Source organism: Pangasianodon hypophthalmus, chromosome 11 (assembly GCF_027358585.1).
Source record: "Pangasianodon hypophthalmus isolate fPanHyp1 chromosome 11, fPanHyp1.pri, whole genome shotgun sequence".
Taxonomy (NCBI): Eukaryota; Metazoa; Chordata; class Actinopteri; order Siluriformes; family Pangasiidae; genus Pangasianodon; species Pangasianodon hypophthalmus.
In genome coordinates this window covers 13563812-13579205 of record NC_069720.1, presented here as the reverse complement: position 1 = coordinate 13579205, position 15394 = coordinate 13563812, and the positions used below count along the sequence as shown (strand labels likewise).

Here is a 15394-nt window from a genome sequence, read left to right as displayed (position 1 = left end):
ACTTTATCTTTGATCTCGAAACCTCCAACCTCGTTCCTTTGAGTGCATTTTAAGAATGGGTCATGGCTGAAGAATGTAGGATTGAGGAATTAAAGACATGTTAATGGGTTTTCAGTACACCCAAGACATAGTAGTTGTTATTGTTTGATGATTTTTTGGGCTGATGGTCTTCCTCTGCTGATCTCAGATCACTGATGAGTTAGTTTATTGAATAATTTTTAATAATAACTCTTTGCATTATTGTCACTAGGTTCACTTTTAAACAGAACTGTGTACTGGTTGGCACTGCACTGGGACTTACTGTGCCCATTGTCTATTCCAGTAGTTATTGTACTGTCTTGTACTGTCTTGTGCTGTCTGCACATGTTTGCACTTGTGCACTTTATGTAATCGCTTGTAGTTCTGTGTTGTTCTGTGTTTGTCTTATGTAGCACCTTGGTTTCACCTGGAGAAACATTGTTTCGTTTCACTATGTACCTACTGGCTGTATATGGTTGAAATGACAATAAACTCCACTTGACTTGACTTGACTAATTTTTAGGATTTGATGCAGCTTCAAGACTGTGTATCTTTGTAGGGGTTTGTGCGGGCGTGACACACAAGGGGAGAGAAAGAGAGCATGTTGATATGTTTATCTGAACACACATTCCCAAAGGAAGTACAGGCAATTTTTCCTGAATGACTCTCTCAAGCCAATTTTCTGTGCTCAAAATAAGAGTGCTGTGCTTCATTTGATAAGTTTACAAGCGGAGTTAAGGATGAGGATTGAAGTGCACGTGAATGTGAATGTCAGGAGCACCATTTCCATTTTAAACCAGCTAGAAAACGTAAACAAAAGAAAACTTGCTAGTGGCAAGCCGCCATGGGCAGATGGAATTGCTGGCCGTGTCAAACCTATTAAACTGCATCAGATCTCAGTGGCTTCTGGGAAAATTCTGTTCCTGATGTCTACTTTTTTGTGGACTCGACTTAATCTCTGTTGCCTCTAAGCGGTTGTCTAACAAACTTAATAAAGCAGCCATTCAGATGGTGATTTGGAATCAGTCAAAATGGTGAGGGGAAGCTGATGAGGGCGTGTTTATGAGTTAAAAAAAAAAAAATGCAGGAAGGCAATGGCAGGATGCTTATAGAGTCTCTGTCAGGCTTTTCCAGGAGAGAACATTCCTTGGCATGGAGTTGTGCTACTAGACAATTGATGGCTAATGAAGCCAAATCTCTAGTAAAAAATAAATAAATAAATAAAACACATTTAACTGCAACATGTGTTTAATTGATTATAACACTGAAGACTTTTCCAGGTCAAAAAAAAAAAAAGTAAAGTTACAGCTTTTCCTCTCACTGTTACAAAGAGCTGACACTGGAGCCTCCTTCCACAAATTTTAAATAATCCTCCTCACAGGAAACGTCACCAAAGCAACAATTACACCCTCTTTTTAATCCGTTTATGTGGAAGTTGTTACTACAGAAACTATAAAGTATTAAAATGAGTGCATTAATATAAACCTGTGGTTTGCAGCCAGAACTACTGGTAGAGCTGCTGTTGTAGAAAAATAATCACCACCTTCTGACCAATCAGAAGCGAGAGCACTGTAGTATAAACTGAAGTAAACGCAAGGTTAGAACTTAGAACAGTTATCAGTCTTTCTTTTGTACTTCCTTAACATATCTAACTTTGAACACTTGGATTACGTCCATAAAAATGGCTCCTGTGGAAAATCTCTGTATAGTCATTCTTGCATCTATATATGTGTCATATGCCTAAAGACCAACGTGCTTATGGTGATAAGCCAGAGAGAGAGAGAGAAAGAAAGCAAAAGAGAGAGCAAGAGAGAGACTTAGTGTCTGGGACAGATCCTGCACATCTCTGGTCATTGATCTCAGTTAATAAATCAGAAATATTCATGACAGAATTGGAGGGCTTTTTAAAGCCTTAAAGCTCCTTGCTGCGCTTGAGATGTTAAGAATACGCTGCTTTATTACGTCCCATTAATTCCTTCCAGAAGTGGAATCTCTTTGAAGATGTTCAGCAGCTTGCCTCGAGGGCAAAAGCAGAGCCCCTTATAAAGATGTGTTTGAGTGTAAAGGAGTCCATATGTGCAGTTAGCAAATGCTGAACAGGAAAGGACAGCCTCTTCACGTACATAACACCCACTCATGGGCGAAGCAACAAAATGGCTGCTGTTGTAGACCTAGAGAAACTCAATTTGGATGGCTGCCGTGGCTGTGGTGAGCTACAGCTGTTGGGGTTTATTGAAATGCCGACTGGCAACATTCCCTTTCTATTCTTGTCGTGAGGCTTTTCTCTCACCATAGCACGAAACAGAGTTAATTACTGTCTCAAATCCAGTGCTGCAGGAGACTAATCAGTCTTAAAGGAATAGTTTAGCTGAAAATGACATTTACACAAGTTTTCCTCTCTCCACATGTAGCTAGATATGATCAGCATCTTTTAATATTTGCACTCTAGCACTGAAACTTTTAGGACAGTGTTGCTAAAAAATAATGGAAGCTTATAGGTACCAGTTTAGCATCATGCCTATCATCATACACTCACCTCAAAGTTGTTTAGTTACTCAGACACATTTGGTTGCATGGTTGATTTCTGACACCGTATGACATACTGATATCTAGAAAAATAGTCCTAAGCTGAATCACATTCTTCCTCAGCACATACAGTAGTTTGGTGTCAGACACAGGGAGGAGGTGTGGCCTAAACTCAGAAAGCAGACTGAAGTGATTTGGATAATTGAATAGTTCCAATTTGATTTGCAGAATTTTTTTTTTTTTTTTTTTAATTACAGACAGGGTTAAACAGTGGGCTACATTTATCAAACTGGATAGGAAAACATTTATTCATATCATTTGCAAGAGTATCTACACATGAAATGATAGTCCAGCTACTTAAGTAAAACTTTTGCATCCTGCGTAATCACCTGAGTTTTTGTAAATTTACATATAAGGAAACTCACTAGTTAGAACCTAGTTGTTTGGCTTCAAATCGTATAATTGGCGATCAGTTACTGCAATTTTATATACAGATTACGCTGACAACTTTAAATCATTTATTTATTTCACTTGCAAACACCAATTTAGTGAATATTTTGTGAAACTCAGTGGTTTCATACTAATGACTTGAAAGAAAAGCAATCCCAAAGAAATCCATAAATAAAAACAATTAAAGTTAGTCTGTAAGTACACATGGCCAAATGTTTGTGGACACCTGACCATAACACTTACAGTTGGGTCCAAAAGTCTGTGACCACTAAAGAAAATTCATTCGATTTTGCAAGCTTTACAAATTTAATACAAAATGTTTATTTATAAATGATATCAATAATTTGAGTGAAAAGTAACATTTTATAGAATATTTACATGAATTTGAAAATTTCTTCATATTTTGTATGTCTCCATTTTGCATCAATGACAGTTTGCACTCAAGCTGGCATGGACTCCACAAGTTTGTGTAAAACTTGATTCATGTTGGATCAAAACCATGGGAGTGTCTCTGAACACATTCTTCAGTGGAAGGGATAAATCTCAAGGAATATCTGATCATTTGTATAAATTACACGTTACAAATGTCACAATGTCACAAATTTGCTTAAATTTAAACAGTGACCGACAAATGGTGCAGAATCTTGAATATTTAAGATTTTTCCTTTTTAATTATTTCTTTAAAACTTTCTGTTTATGTTCAGTTATAAATTAAAAATAAATAATAAATTAATAAATTAATTAATTAATTTAAAAAAAAAACAGAATTCCAACATCCCCTTCGGAATTTAGTCCCCAATTTGCAGTTATAATAAGGTCCTCTCTTCTGGGAAGGCTTTCCACTAGATTTTGGAGCGTGTGTGTGGGAATTTGTGCTCATTCAGCCACAAGAGCATTAGCGAGGTCAGGCACTGATGTTGAGTGAGGAGGTCTGGCGTAAAGTCAGCATTCCAGTTCAGGTTCGAGGTTAATGTCATGTGCATTGTGATGCTGGAACAGGTTTGGGCTCCTTAGTCACAGTGAAGGGAAATTGTAATGTTACAGCATACAAAGACAGCTTACAGACAGTGTGCATCCAACTTTGTGGCAACATTTTGGGGAAGAATCACATATGGGTGTGATGGTCAGGTGTCCACAAACCTTTGGCCGTATACTGTATATTTTTACTTCGGTTTCCCTATGCAAATATTTACACAACTTTACCCACAACTTTACTTAAACACTGATACATGAGACCCAGCCTGTAAACCTGCTGAGACAAAATCGAAAGTTGCAGAAGAACTGTGATAAGATCTCCAAAATCACCAGGTTGTTTTCTTATCGCTTCACACAACTATGTATAACACAACTGCTGCAAGTTTAAATGTAAATTATATGTTACTAATTTTATCTAGTAATTTTAGTTATTTAATTACATTAATGTAATATATTTGATTTAACTATCAAATTATTAATTTATTTAATATGTTTTATTATTTTCTGCTGTTTCAAAATGCTGCTTTTAGTAGTATTTCAATTACAGTATACTTTTTCAGTATTTTGTATTATTTGTGATAATATCTAATATTTATGTCTATATCTGATAATATATTTACTTTGCTTTTCCTTGGCTCCCAGCTGTCTGCACGATTTAAATACTCCTGATTTCGCGTAAGCATCTCATCACTACGTCACCACACATTGCTCTTTGGTTAAAAGTATGCATTATTTAAAAGCATTAATGGCAACTTTTCCCAAAACCAATAAATCCAAACTGAAAATGGAAGAAAAGCTCGCTGAGATAACAAAAGCCACAAATTCCACAAATGCCTTCATGGTACTGGCAAATAACCTGGTCTCAGTAGGATAACGTTTCAGTTGGATTCTTGGATTGCTTTCTATCTCAAGCTTTTGGCCACGGTTCATGTCTTTTCTATGGTGGAATCACCTTAAACTCTTTCAGGATAGTCAGACTCATTTAAAAAGAGGGCAGGAAAAGAGACAGTCTGTGTGTGGTGTTTTATCCCATGCCTGCATATCAGCAATATGGAATGCTATTTAGTACTCTTCTTTTTGGTACTTTATTTTATTAACTTGAGTGATTTTATTTGAGCTTTTGTACTGTACCTTAGTCAACATTTGTTGTTTTAAACATGCTTTACGAATAAACTTGTCTTGTTGGTCTATTTTGACTTTGGTTAACTGTTTCCTACGAATGCTGTTCTAAGTGCTGATAGTGGTTTCTTGCTTCTTCTTGCTGATAGTGGTTTCTAGCTCTTGCTTCATCTCTTCTCAAAGACAGTGATGGCAGCATTGCTTTACTCCTTCTGTCTGTTCGAGCTCTGTCATCTCCTCATCTGTACACTCCCATCAGACAGATCAGGTTACAAAGCTTCAGTTGTCACGCTAAAACCGCCATCAACGCTATCGCATTTATCACCTTCTAGATCACTAATGAGCCAAGCTGCATCCCTGCCATAACTCAGCGCAGCTGTGTCGTATAGCTGCGTTACATTATGGAACTTTGAGTCCAACATTTGCATCTGTCAGGACTACTTCTACATTGGATTGCTCATTAATATGGCATTGTGCATTGCTGGAAAATGGTGACTGAGAAAAGAAGCTCTTGCTTGATTGTTTTTAGGAGCTAACAGTGAATTCTGTTTGAGGTTGTTGAAATGTTTTCTCCTATTAATCACCATTGTAACTGCAGTAGCAAAGTGCCTCTGCGATGTCAGCGTAGCATACAATCACTTCTCATAGGAATGCATTGTCGTGTTATTAATGAAACACACGTGAGTCCGGCTGTCTCGAACGCAGGAACAATTTTTATTGCCATTCTTACTCTGCGTAGGCAATATTCAAATCAACAAGAGAATGCGCCTGACCTGACCTCCAGACACCCCATGACCTCATCATTAGTCGCCTGTAGTTCTTTTAATCTAGTGCTTAATCTAATAACAGAATAACAGGGAATAACAGAAATACAATACCAACTAATAAATTGGTACACATCACAGATATGTAAATAAAAGCATGTTTAATGTGTTTTAGAGTGGACGTTGTCTTTAAATTGGTTATGAAAATTTGAACAGGATTTGAAGAGTATTTGAGAGTTCTTCTGTAACAGGGAGGGAAAGATCTGTGGTGTTGTTGGCCCTGTTGGCCTTCCACACAGAGCCCTCACTGCAGCCGCCCGAAATGAGACGCGCTCGACACATTACTGAGAGAATGAGCAGAAACAAGCCACCAAACTAATGCTCTCCTGCTGAAGGAACATCTGTAAGGTAATAATGATCCTCATTTACTCTCTTTTCTCATTTCATTTGGAGATTTACGGATGCAAAACCCTAATGGCTGAAGTGCTTCTGAGAGGAGGAATTGGTTTCCAGAACTAACTTGATACATTTGGTCCTAAAGATCGCTGTTGTATTTAAACTTTCTGCACAAAAAGAGCTAAGATAGACACATATTAGCTATAGGAATATGCATTCAAGAATAAAAAAAAAAAGTAATAGACTTTATTGTAACAGTCTGAAAAGGTGAACTAAAGAAGCTTGGTTAGGTCGGGCATCTGAAATCAGTTTTGAGGGAAAAACAGATGCAATTACACGATGAAAACATTTGCTGCAGTGTTTAGCTCAGAGTGTATAAGTGCTGCTTGAAATCTAGAGCATAAAAATGTTCCACATAATTACTTTCGGTTTTGATTGTTCCTTTTCTACTGATGTCAGGCTGTATACCAAATGGATCTGTGTGCCCTACATAGCTTATAAAATAATGACTTCTACTTTATTTCTATGGAGTGGTCTGTGTGTCTACAAATAGTTAAAGGGCCAGTGGAATGGTAAAGGAAAAGCCCAGTGGCTTAGTGGTTCGCATGTTCGCCTCACACCTCCAGGGTTAGGGTTCGATTCCTACCTCTACAGTGTGTGCTTGAAGCTCACATGCTCTCCCTGTGCCTCAGCAGCTTCCTCTGGGTATCCTGGTACTGGAGATCTTTCCTAGTCCGAAGGCTGACTGGTGTCTCTAAATTGTCTGGAGCGAGGGAAAGGGTTGGGTGTCCCCTGAGTTCCCTAGGATAAGCTTCAGGCTTGCCATGATCCCATGTAGGATAAGCAGTACAGAAGAGACGTGAAAGTCCACTCTGAAACAAATGAAATATGTTTGGGTTACAATGTCTAGGGATCCTGGCACTCATTTGTTGGTTTTTTCGTTATTCATTTACGGGTCCAAGCACCAAAGTCAGCTCAGACTGAATGTCTTAATAGAAAGCTCTATGGCTCCAAAAATATTATTTGGAATTTTTTTAAGTAACATTCATGAAATAAATCTATACTGAGGGGGTCGGTGGAATTAATTTTACATTTAAAGTGGTCCCTGGCTACAAAAAGTTAGAGGTTGTGACATACAATACTAGTGCAGTTACAGTGGTGTTTAATAGGAGGAAAAAAATTAAACGATCTTAAGCATAAAGGATAAAGGTCAGGTCTCACTGTTATTGAGAACAAGAGCAAGAGCTTCATTTCTCACTCAGCGTTTTCTAAGGCAATGTTCAATGTCATATCAATGCGAAATCCAACGTAGAAGTAATGGAGATGCTGGCTCAAATGCTGGACCGAAGTCCCAGAATGCAATGTAGCATTACAATGGTGAATTATAGCTCCTCTTCAATCGTCATCTGTTTGGGAACGCAGCTGTCATGTGGCATCTTGTGTTTGAGTGAGTTTTTGGTTTATATAAAAAATAATGGCTCAAATCTGATCAAATATGACCTCCATTTTGGTCTTTGGCTCATTTGTTTCTGCTAATCTGCTAATCATGCTATTCTGAGCATGTCGTTTTGATGAAAAGATCCATCATTCAAAGGTCCGCCTGGTGCCAAAATCCCATTTTGTCTTGTAAACAGAGAAATGGGCTCTCAGTCCGGTGGCCAAAGTTACCAAAAAAGGAAAAAAAATCTTGAAAATAAACATTGCACATAAACATTACACATGTTGGAGTCATTCCAATTGTTCCAGTCACTCCACCAATATTTTGAATAATACGAATTCAGTAATACATTTGGAGTGTGACATTTGCTTTTCTAGTTTTGCACTGGAGCCATGATATTAATGTTACTAACAAGTACTAGTGTGTTCATTTAATTTTTAATTTTTTAACTATTCCTATACATCTCTACACTGTTTTTATATTGTATGCAAAGTAAACCAGACTACTGCAGCAAATCACAAATACATACTCAAAGTGGCAGCCAATTTTTGGATTTTTTATTATTTTTTAATTTTTTTTATTTTTTCAGTTTCCACAACCCCCAGATTTTTCTCACAGCCAGAGATATTTGGACGCTTTGTGTAATCTTAACTTAATTAAGCTGCTCTGGTTCATGTTGAATCAAAAGGGTTGATACTTTAATGGAGCGTCCTTAATTTATGGTATTGTTGAATTGATTTGTAGGTATTTGTCATATATTTACAAATGATGTTTTTCTCAAAATAAACTGGGTTATGTATTTATTTATTTGTTTGCTTGCTTGCTTTATTTTAATAAAGTATCTGATTTGGCCTGATAAAAAAATAAACTGTTCAAGTTTAAAATTCTTGACTCTTACCTTATTTGATTAAATTATAAGGCAGTGTACTAGTACCTCTTACATAGTTCTGTTGTTTTTCTTTTTACAGATCACTCATGGCCCATGATTTTCTTGCCCTAGATAAAGAAGAGTTTAGACATCTCTGTGTTAAGTTAATGCAAACACAGTAAAATGTTTTCAGACATCCTGTATTAACATTCTTCAAGTTAAATACTAAACAAGATAATCTAAGTCAGAAATAGGTATAAGTGACCTGGGAAATGTTTGTGAAAACAAAAATCTAAATGTAACCGGAACAGTCTGATCTGGATCACTCTTAATGGGCTACTTCACTCAAGGCTATGACGTATTTCCATGTTGAAATAGCAAGAATCTCACGTCTTTGTTAGCACTGTTTATTAATAGGTATTTTCTTACCTTCATAGTTGTTTATGTAGGATGAAGACCATCATCGGGTCTTCCAGCCTACTTAAACCAGCCCATCTGGCAACAACCCTGCCTCTTTCAAAGTAACTGAAATCACACATTTTTTTCCCCATTCTGATATGATGTTAGGCTTATTTTATGCACTGATTTGCTACCACATGATTGGTTGATTAATAATACGTATTTAGAAGTGAATATAGAAGTGTTAAGCAGCAGGTTATGTATAAGCACTTTTTTGATTATTATGTGTATTGATTAGTTTTGCAGATCTGGAGTAAGGCCCACAGGATGACCGGATTACCCAACCAAACGGACTAATTTGAAGACGAATCAAATAAAGCAAGCGTGCCACCATGATGCCAGTTCACTCAGACAATGCAAGCAAAGAGGCCTTAAATCAGTCCTTCTGCTTTTCCATTAACAGACCCCCATTCGCAGCCAACCATACCATTGCCTCGGCCTACTTCCCGGCTGTGTTCTGTGTGCTGGGCCTCAGCTCCAACCTGTTCGCCTTTGTGGTTCTGGTCAAGTCCTTCCTGCGAACACGCAGCCGCTCTCGCTCATCCTTTCTTCTCTTCCTGTGCGGCCTGGTGGTGACTGACTTCATGGGCCTGTTGGTCACTGGAGTCATCGTGGTCTCTTTCCGCGTCACAGGCTTCAGCTGGATGGACCTGGACCCCCACTGTCACTTCTGCAACTTCATGGGCATGTCCATGGTGTTCTATGGCCTGTGCCCTCTCCTTTTGGGTGCCACAATGGCTGTGGAACGATTTGTAGGCATCACTCAGCCCTTCGCCCGTTCCACCAACATGTCAAAGAGCCGAGTGTGCACCACAGTGACCAGCGTGTGGGTGACGGCTGGGTGCATCAGCCTGTTGCCTGTGCTCGGTCTGGGCAGCTACCACCTCCAGAGCCCGGGTTCATGGTGCTTCCTGAACATCAGCCCTATGCCCCTGGATATGGCCTTCTGCCTGGTGTTCTCACTGGTTGGTCTGATGTCTCTGGCCGTGTCTTTCATCCTGAACACGGTGAGCGTGGTCACCTTGCTGAAGGTCTGCTGTGGACAGGACTCCACCCAGCGCCGGAGAGACTACGAGGTGGAGATGATGGTGCAGCTCATCCTTATCATGATCATTGCATCCGTCTGCTGGTATCCACTGCTGGTAAGTGTGTGACTGTGTAAAATGGATGTGTGGAGTCTTGGTTCATCAGATAATGTTTTACTTGTTGTGAACAAGACCTAATACTGTCCCAATACTGTCGGACAGGAAATAGGAGAGGAATGTTTAACTCTCTAGAGAGCCTTATTGTCCTGGGGTTACCAGAGGAATCCTGCATAGCAGAGCCAGAATTCACCCAGGACGTGACTAACTATGATGAGCAAGGCCCTGGTTTACGAAAAATAAATTGGGATATCTCAAGTATAATTCAGGATGTGTACAGTAATGCCTCATAGGAAGGGTTCAGTAAAAAATCAACACCATGGGCTTCATTTATCAAGCTGAATGTATTCGTAAAGAGTTCATATGAGCATTTACACAAGAAATTTGGTATTCATGAAAATTCATGAAAATTCAGAAAAATCATGTTCTACTTATGCTCCTGAGTGTGTGGAAATTTACACATAAGACTAACTAATATAAACCTCAACTTGATCAACTGCAAATTATAAAATTTGCATGGATGACTGAACTTTTATATGGATTTTATACTTTTTAATTAAAATTTGTTTATTTTTATTACATTTACAGCATTTAGCAGATGCCCTTATCCACTTAGAGGAGTGCTTTGTAGTCTCTATCACAAACACATCCTCACGCTAGTTCACTAGGTCAGGGACTAAGAGTACCGTCAAGAAAATTATGTGAAAACCAGCTGTTTTGTTTTATTGGCATTAATTAAAGAATATGAAAAATAAAGAAAGCAAGCCAAAACAAATGCATGAATTAAGACATATAAAACCAATCATTTAATTGACAAAAGACAAAAGAAATGCCTCCATACAAATGAGGACAGGCTGGTCTGTCTGCTCAAAGCCATAAACAAATGCCTCAGCTGACAGAAGATTTAATGCTCACTTATTAGTATTAATAATTATGTATTAATACTAATCCTCACTTATTAGTATTAGCTGAAAGCTGATTCTTTTTTTAATTATTCCAATTTTGGGGGGATAAAAAAAAATTGGGTATGTTGAACCTCATTTCTTTTTATCCCAAATGCAGTTGATGAGAAAAGACATTCGAGGTTTGCATCATTAGTTTTACACTGGAGCTACGACAATTTCAACTTTAATAAAGCACTCATCCCATCTGGTGCAACAGAAAAGTGTTTGCCCCATCCTTCAGAGATCATGAGTTTGAATCCAATGCTGAGTCCAAGAGAGCATCTCTGTGCTCTCAGAGTGGGAGGGATGATATAGGCTCGCTCCACTATCAATCAGCTCATGCATGTGGAAGTGGGCTGATAGCACTTTCCTCCGTGTGTGTTACGCCACCTCAAAAAAATGCATCTGGTTTCATGTGTTTCCTCTCCTTCGTTGGTCACTGTCATGTTGTAGGAGAGCTGGCTGGTGGGTAGTAATCTGTCAAGACTAAATTAGGAAGAAAGTCCAAATTAAAAAAAAAGCAATCATTTAGACTCCCTTTAGGAGCTGTTTTTGTTCCACAAGGATTTAGTTTCCTTGTTTAATTGCTGTTCTTTATCATTGTCTTTGGACTATTAATCTGTAGTAGTTAATAGATTAATGCTTGTGTACCAACTTATTAAAACTGTTACAACAGTTAATTATGCAATTTCTGGGAAAATATTAGAGTTTTTTTTTTCCTTAAAAGTCACCATTTTTCATTTCTGTTAAGTACCCATTGTGGTATCTCCAATTCCCCCTAGGAGTATGCAAGTCCATATTTCAAATTTAATGTCATAGTGGAATCAGCATCATTGAATCATCTGGTACCATTGAAACGGCGGCAGACTTCTACCAAATTTCAATGAGGACAAAAGTGATTTCCGTTGTCCAAGATGGCCACCCTATAATGTTACAGCATTTAGGTACACAGTAAGGTTATTGTTGATAAAGTACAGATTTTGGGTGAGAAAGACTTGTGTGTTAGCTATATTAGTGTATTAGCTCCAGGGCAAAGATAAGAAGAAACCACCTGACCAACTACATTTGTGGTGAGGTTGAAATTGTGTAGTTTCTTTTTGGGTGTTTTTTTTGCCAAGCAATTGATTTATTGCAATAGTTAGATTATGATAATGGTGTGCTCTGAAATACAATGACCTGAGAGAAGAGAGTTTTTTGTGCAGGTTCTACCCCAAAATATTTCGTATATAATATTCAGAGGCTTCACGTTGTAATGAGCTTGTCTGTTATACACATACTGTTTACTGTGCGCATGTTCTTGATTTGGACCTGAGGAGAGACTAAAATATATCTTTTTACAGTATCAGTCAGGAATTTGTATTTCCATCAGATCCTGCCATGATGGTGTACACTGTAGTTTCTTAATCATTTAAACTGTATACAATACACGGATATTTCGCATAATTCAACACAATGGTGATGGCTTGAAATTAAGTTTGGCGTGGTTTTGGCTCCTTAGTTTCTCCTCGAGCAGCACACTTTGTGAGAAGGCTGCGTTCAGGAAATGCGCTGTGCTCTGGAAGTGCAGTGACATAACCGTGTCGGGTGCTGATAAGCTGCTTCTGGAAGAATCGTCTCCGGCGGTGGACAGCACAGGAAGTCCTTCTCTGTAACCCCTGGATACACAACGCTCATGCTGCACGTCAAATCGTCTAAATGTATATAAAATGTCTACAACTAAAGCCCAAATATGTAAATTTTTTGGAGAAAAATGACAATCAAATGTATTCCATTGAATATAAAAGACAAAATGCTAAAATAAATATGAGGAGAGAGGAGAACGACATATTTTAGCAGGGCTTCTCAGTACATCCTGTTTGTTAAACATCCCAAAATAATTGTCGTTTATGGTACTGCTATATAAATCAGCCTACGAACTAACACCTAATTGTTTTATTATGCAAATTAGTGCTGTCAAAGTCATATTGCATTTGGATTGTAACTGCTTAAAATATTTAGTATTCAAATGCATTTGAATATTAAATGATCTATCATTTTACACAGCCATTGTAAGCTGAAAATGTGAATTTCCCCCTTGGGAATTTTTTCTTTTTACTGTGTTCATATGTTCAAATTTCAGATTTGTGTTTATTTATTTATTATACAGTAAAAATCACAGCATTAAAATAGTCCAACAAATGGAAACAGTTTTAGTGACTCATTTTAATAATGATGATTTTTTTAATAATGATGAATTTTTTAATAATGACTCATTTTTCACCCCAGGGCTTCACCAGTGTGTTTTCAGTAGATTGCTAGGTACATCACAAATGTGTCAAAAATCTGTCACAGTATACTTGCAACATCCTATTCTGACCCAACTCATTTTCATCACAATGCAGACCTTTCACCTTTTTCTCCGTGTTGTCGTTAAAAACTGCTGACTGAAAGGAAGCTTTTAGAAAGCTTTGCCATTAGCATCTTTGTTGACCTCAGGTAACCATCGGGAAATGTGTGTCCAAGATGGCCGACCCATCGTCAGGATTTTCCTGGCATTGACTAACCATGTTTCCCCCGGACAGATTTACATTCTGAAGACTGTTTTATCCGCTGATGATGTCGACCCCTATTTTGTTCTGTTCTGCCTTCGAATGGCCACCGTCAATCAGATATGCGACCCCTGGATATACATCCTCTGTCAGGAGTCTAGACTAAGGCGAGTAGTTTAATCCAGATTAACAACGACTAGCATTGGTTCCTGACTGAATGACTGGACTGAGATCAAGCGCACTGAGGCGAATCAAAATGGCTCCATTGCTAGCTGCTAGCGTATTTGCTAGCCCAGGGGTCTTCAATATTATCCACAAAGGCCCAGTGCGACTGAAAGTTTTCATACCAGCCAAATAGGAGATACACTTGATAGTTAATTGGAGACCAAGATGTACTGATTAAACAAGTGGAATCAGGTGTGGCTCCTGCTCGGTTGGAATGAAGACCTGCAGCCACACCGGCCCTTTGTGGATAACATTTGCTTTGTTTACATGCACATCAATATTCCGATATTAATTGGAATTTGGCAATATTCTAATTAGTATTGAGTCATGTAAACACTGCAGTCCGCTTGCCCAATTCAGATTAAGACGATATTCCCACCCCGGAATGTGCCTGTTTTAATCGGAAATTTGTTGCATGTAAATGCCTTATTCAGAAAATCCACTGAAAGGAGATATATGCGTGTGCTCAGTCTGCAAGGAATTGTGGGTGCTGACAGACCTAGCTAGGCTAGGTATTTAGGAATGACAACTCAGGCATACTTACAACAACCATGTATACAGGAATATTCTGATGCCTGTATGCTTATAAACATCGTATTCGGAATATGGCTGCAACCCAAATACAGACCTTAAACGGAATTTGATGTGCGTGTAAACGTAGCCATTGAAGACCCATGGGCTAGGCTGTAGTGCATCACAGTAGATTATGCACTTGAGCATCCATGGCTTAAAAAGTTTCTGAAAGCATCTCAAATAATACTTCATAACTAATTTTTATAACTCATCATGCTTTTATCCTCCTTTTCAGCATGTGGAGTTAATCAGGTGTGTGCGTGTGTGTGTGTGTGTGTGTTGTTCAGGAAATCAGCTCTTTTACGTAGCGTGACTGGTTTACAATGATAAAGGAAATCTTTGACAAAAAAATTTCAATTTATCTCGAATGCATTCAGGTGAAACATGTTTGGAGTCTGAAGTTTGTTTCATTAGATTTGCACTGGAGCTACGAGGCTAATGTAGCTAACAGTTTAAATTTACCCCAGCACAAAAAAACAGATCTAGTCCTTAATGTTGCAGTGCAGATTTTTTTTTTTTTTTTTTTTACGACATATTTTTTATGACATTTGCCTTCAGATCATGAGCTAACAAGCTAGCAAGCTAATGTTAACAAGTTAGCTAAAACCAGGCCAGGACACAAGTCAGAACAGGTAGAAAAATATAGAGAACAATAATAATAAAAATACGCCCACTAAAAGTGACCACCTTTTTAGTTTTTGTTCTACATGCTGTTGTTAACTAGACCGCTAGCTCACCACCATTGCCCTCAGAGTCGCACCAAACACACGTTATGAAATATTCGTTTTGTGAATCCCTTGCAAAAGTATTTTCCTATCACTGAGGGACACCATATCCCTAAATCCAATCCCTATGTAGCTGTAACATTAAGGAAAACCAGAATTTTTCTTTCCTAGTATCATTTCACCCCCTAAGCCCTGTGTTCAAAAGTATAAAAGTGGAATTGTCGCAGGAACTGATGTGGATAAT

At 38.2% G+C, this 15394-nt stretch overlaps 1 protein-coding gene across 4 annotated transcripts in view; it reads left to right on the top strand.

Annotated features, from left to right (window-relative positions):
* The first annotated feature begins 6101 nt into the window (after nucleotides 1-6101).
* Nucleotides 6102-15394, top strand: part of tbxa2r (thromboxane A2 receptor) — a 21130-nt gene continuing 11837 nt past the window's right edge. For 2 of the 4 annotated variants that reach the window (XM_053238170.1, XM_026945905.3), the window contains exons 1-2: nucleotides 6102-6260; nucleotides 9252-10155. In XM_053238170.1, the coding sequence (XP_053094145.1) occupies nucleotides 9346-10155 (810 nt within the window). In that variant the 5' untranslated portion in view covers nucleotides 6102-6260; nucleotides 9252-9345. Of the gene's footprint in view, nucleotides 6261-8991; nucleotides 9076-9251; nucleotides 10156-13660; nucleotides 13795-15394 lie in introns of all 4 variants that reach the window. The other 2 variants (XM_026946043.3, XM_026945973.3) reach the window with 2 other exon arrangements.